This window comes from Gavialis gangeticus, unplaced genomic scaffold, assembly GCF_001723915.1.
Source record: "Gavialis gangeticus isolate Ggan-Ray unplaced genomic scaffold, GavGan_comp1, whole genome shotgun sequence".
NCBI classification, from domain to species: Eukaryota; Metazoa; Chordata; order Crocodylia; family Gavialidae; genus Gavialis; species Gavialis gangeticus.
Genome location: NW_017729028.1, coordinates 15,035,581 through 15,040,809, shown reverse-complemented (window position 1 = coordinate 15,040,809; position 5,229 = coordinate 15,035,581). Strand labels below are relative to the sequence as shown.

The 5,229-nt window shown below is 41.8% G+C and overlaps 1 protein-coding gene across 1 annotated transcript in view; it reads left to right on the top strand.

Moving 5' to 3' along the window:
• The window catches only part of NBAS (neuroblastoma amplified sequence), a 457,208-nt gene that overhangs the window by 119,890 nt on the left and 332,089 nt on the right, over positions 1-5,229 (top strand). Inside the window, exons 22-23 of the mRNA XM_019520763.1 lie at positions 3,459-3,542; positions 4,341-4,494. Of these exons, the coding sequence (XP_019376308.1) occupies positions 3,459-3,542; positions 4,341-4,494 (238 nt within the window). The remainder of the gene's footprint in view (positions 1-3,458; positions 3,543-4,340; positions 4,495-5,229) is intronic.

Genomic DNA, 5,229 nt, shown 5'->3' with positions numbered 1-5,229 from the left:
GGGGGGTGGCTCCTGCTGCTGCACACACCCTAGGAGGGCATGGTGGGGGGGAGGGGGGGAACGTGTGCCCTCAGATCTGCATGAGGTGGCTGTCACTGCGGGCGGAGGCTTGGGCTGGGTCTGAGGCTGCGCTAGGCTTTTCCCGGTGGTGACTAGGCTGGGATGTGCTCAGGGTGGGCGGTGGCGGTGCTGAAAGAAGGCTTGGGGGCAGGGGCTTCAGCCATCCCAACATTTGCTGTAGCTCCTCCCAACTCTCCTTGCCAGCGCCGCCCGCCCCAAGCACAGCCCGGCTCAGCCCCCCACAGTGGGAAGAGCCCAGCGCAGCCCTGGCCCCAGCCCACCCTGCTCCACCTCGTGCAGATCTGGGCACATGTCCTTTCCCCCACCCCATGCCCTCCTGGGCAGTGTGCAGCAGCAGCAGGAACCTCACCCCCACTCCCACTCTCTCAGGGCAAGCCATGGCTCTGTCTCATGTTCTGCCCCTGCTGGGCACTACTACCCCAGCCCCACTCCCTCCCTCATCATGGGAGACTTGATCTGCCCTCCCCACCCCCCCCGGCCGTGCTCCTTCCCTCCCCTTCCCTGTCCACCACAACTGATCTGCCAGCTGCCCACAGCTCTCCAAGTTGCCAGGCTGCACTCCTTGCCACCTATGTGCTGCGTTGCGGCTGCACTCACGCACTTGCCATTTATCGACCACATTATGGGCCATATCAGGGTGATTTTTGATGCAACCAATTTTCTTTATATTGGTGCTGATCCGATTTCGGACCAACGTATGGGTGCACCTCTTCTGCAGAGAGTAGAGCTAGGATTCAGATTGACTTGAACTGGTCCACAGTCAATCAGATCAGATTCAACAAAGACAAGTGCAAAGCATTGAACTTAGGACAAAATACAAATGCGCAAATACAGACTGGGGAATGAGTGGCTAGGCTCTGTTACTGGAGAGATGCCCCTGGGAGTCATAATACACTATAAGCTGAATATGAGGAAATAGTATGCTCTTGTTGCAAAAAAAAGCTGATAGCATCCTGGGTTGTTTTAAAAAGCGTGTCACTTTCAATCAAGAAAAGTGTTTTTTCTGGTCTGTTCTGGACTGGTTAGACCTCACCTGGAGTACGGTGGCTAGTTTTGGTCCCCACATTCAAGAAGGATGTGGACAGTTTTAATAGAGCCTAGCACAGAGCATCAAAAAGGATTAGGAGCCTGGGAGGCAAAACTTATGAGGAAAGGCTGAAAGAGCTCAGGTTATTTAGTCTGGAGGAGAAAATACTGAGGCGGCATTTAATACACTCTTCAAATACCTGAAGGGTGATTATAGAGAGGGTGAGGATAGGGTTTTTTTATGGCTGTTGGGGATAAGGCTAACAGCAATGACCTCAATATTCAGCTGGGGAAATTTTGTTTGGAGATTAGGAAGAACTTTCCCTGTCTATGAGTGGCCAAGCATTGCAACAGGCTATAGAGAGAAGTGGAATCTCCAGTCCTGGAAGTTTTCAAGGGCTGGTTGGACAGACATTTGACTGGGACGATTTAGTCAAGGATGCTTCTGCATTGAGCCGGGGCCTGGATTAAGTGACTTTGTGAGGTCCTTTCCATCTGTACTTTTCTATGATCCTAATTTGGGGTTCAGAATTGAAGGGGCTAAATCATCTGAGGACTCTTGTAGCAAGCTACCATAAATCTGAAATAAATAGGATAACTTCATATCTGTGGAAATAGAGCAAGGGATTTATTTCCAAGTTTCAAAGCTGCTGATGCAAGGATTGATGCAAAGTACTTATTGGCAGTTGAATGCAATGCGAGGTGAATACTAAATTTGAAGTGAGAGAGAAATGGCAACCTTGCTTGGCATTATCATGGAAACTAGTTGTTATAAACACTTTTGACAACACCAGTACTTGTCAGGGTTTGATTAACAAAAAATAGTGGGAGGCAGTATGAATTTTTAGATTAGAAAATGGAAGCATAGAGATTGTGATTTGCTTGAAATCATTCAATGCGGAACGGGACCCAAGTTTTAACTCTGCCTTCTTCTCTGTAACTATGAGATTACTGGCTTTTCATGTATATAATAAGCATTCCTTTCTCTTGATTTCCATGACGTGGACCTTGTTGTTGACATTCCCCAATTATTTGGGTGGCTGCAATAATCCTGTTTTTTGTGTTAATAGTGTTGCCATTGAAGCATCTGTCCTGGGGAAGAGAGAGAGCTTGCCATGTTGTAGAAGTGCATGCCTCTCAGGGGAAGGTTGTGCCAGTGTACCTCACTTAATACACTTAAAGGTTATAGCTAACTGTGATGGAGTTAATTTAATTGTGGGCTACCTTTCATCACATTGATTCATATTTATGTTTTTAGCATCGACTGGTGTCTAGGACAAAACATTACGTTTTCTAAGCTGCTGGGGGACGGATTCATAAATATCTGTTGCTACTGGTTACACTGTGGCTGTTCTCAGAGGGATGAAAAGATTATATTAGCTGTTAATTTGTAATATAGAGGTCATGCCTGTAATACAGGCATTGATATTATGGGGTCATGCTAAAATGAATAAGGCTTCATGTAGTTTACTGCTTCAGTGCACTTAAGCTTTAAAGCTGTGCCCATGTGCATATTTTTTTTTTGCTTTCTTTCTGTGGTTTATAGAAACAGATTTTTGTAGCTTTTGATCAGTTTGACTTAACAAGATTTTCTGGATTTTTTTTATGACGCTTAAACACCTAGTACGTTGTGGACATGAAGGGTAAAAGCTGTAACTAATCGTTTTAGTAATAACTCTTGTTATTCTTAATCTGTATTTTAAACAGGAAACACACATTTCAACTTCAGGCTTTTACTGCAGCATTCAGAAAATATTTCACCATGTATTTTCATAGTCAGAAAGCCATGCCTAACTTAATTGAGAAAACCAGTGCAGCAGGGTTATATCTTGTTCTCAGTTCAATACAGGGATTTGTGCTCAAGTTAAAGAACAATGTTTTTTTAGAACAAAAAACCTGTCTGTAGATCTCATTGCATTCTTTCTTTTTTCTATCTATTCAAAGCTTGTGTGATAGGTTATTAAGTAAAATGTATTTTACTGTGCAAGCAGAGAGAACTCAGACCATATGGATTTCTAACTGATTGGTAAATAAAAAATGCCAAGGTATTAAATTGTCAAAAAATAAAATGAACAAAATGTTTCCACTGTAGTAGCTCCCCAAAAGGTCAGTAAGTAGCATATGGATTATTTTTATAAATAAACACAGGCAAGTAAAATTACTCATGGCCTTGTGGCCCCAATTCATGAAAAGAAATACCTGAACAGGTTGATTTTGCTGTTTGTGAGTCAGCGATATCTGATATAAAGTGAATTAAAATAATTATCCATACTGCACAATTTAACAGAATGCTTTGTTAATGCATATTTTTGAAAATGCTTATGTAAAATGTCCACTGATTTTTGTAACAGTTATAGACAGAAGACATTGATGATTGTTCCTTGGAATGAACGGAAGCATCGGGAAGAGGACTGGTGTGAAAAACCACAGTGCAAGTAAGTAGAGGGAGGAAGTGTGTGCATGTGTATGTACAAGCTGAACGGTATCTTATTGAGGCTGAACATGCGGAGTTGATGAAATTAATAACTATATTGTTATGCCTAAATTTGTAGATGCATGCAGTAATATTTAAAAGATTTATGTAACAAAAAGATTATCAACAGCAACAAATACTATGTTAAAATAGAAGTTTTCATACATTAATTTCATAAAAGTTGAAGACTTCTGAGTTCAGGGACTCAACAGTATTTATTCTTCCCTGTGCACAAGGATTTTGAAGCATATCTGGTATGTTTTTGGAATTTAAATTGCCCTGTTTACTCAAACTAGGATGAGCCACTGTCATGTGTTACATTATTACTTTGTATTCTGTGTCATCCTGTAGTGGAAATCCTGTTGGAATGCAGTTGTGCAAGCAGTTGCTATGGGGATGTTGAATTTCTTCCACGTGCGGTTCTCAGTCTTATTGTCATTGTATCAACATAACGGTTCAACTCATTTTATTCATTTATTGATTTCTTCTCCCTCCCCCCCATGCCAAAAGGGCAATAGAGAGAGTTCTTTCTGAGTAAAGTTTTGGTATGTACTACATTCATGGAGAGACGTTTTTATTTAAAGATGGCTTCTTACTCAAATTTGTCAATGTGTGAAAGTTTATTACTGTTTTGTTTTTTTTTTTTCTTTCCCTCACAAATACAGAGGTTTATTGCCACCAAGACTTGGTTCTTTTCAACCTTTTGTATAAATGCATTTGGCTGTGGTTGATGTCAGTTAGTAACTTGCACTTTTCTCAGGTTGATTGTTGAACCGGCTCTTCAAGATGAAGGTGAATTCTTGTATGAAGCCGAACCTAAGTTACTAAAGTACAGGACTACTGAGCTCCCAATAGACCTGGTTACTGACTGGTATTTGAACAGGGCACAGGAGATTGATAATTATGCTATGCAGGTAAGAACAGTAGGTGTTCTTGTAAATGCATTGTTTTTATTGTTTCTGCTTGTGTGTGCGCGCACACACGTACACACACACATCCCCCCTTTCCAGCTGCCTGCAGTGGGTTGGTTCGGAATTGAGAGAGTGGTCGGGGTGAAAAGGTACGAAAGGTTTATTGATCTAACAAACACGTAATTATGCAAAGCTTAACAACACAACAAAGACAGAAAGTAAATCTCTGAGTCAGCAACTTATTGGCAGTCCCCTTTTATGCCTGGTATATGACAAGTCTCTCGAAATCCAGCGAATTCAGGTGTCCCCAATCTACGCTGTTCAAAGGAGTACCAGGAAGGACCCTAGTATTCAGTCTTTGAGCTTCTCAGGAACCACCGCTCCGCTGAAAGAGGAGGTCTGTGGTTTGTCTCTCTCAATGATAGCTTCTTTTACCATGACACTTTCCTTCAGCTGATTTCTGGATGCACCAGCAAATTTACAGATTTTTTTGAGCTAGCTGTTGGCTTGCAGCCAATTATAGTTCTATACTATAAATTTCCCTTATATGACTAACCAATAGCAGTACAAGCCTTTGCGTTTTCCTTACATGATTAATTTTAGCTGCGCCATCGCTAATGAAGTTGGCTTTAAGCTATGGCAGACTACATTAACAAAATACAGGAAATGCTTAACCACAACAACTTCCTTTTACACTCTTTCTTTTCATAGTTTCATAGTTTCTAGGGTCGGAAGGGA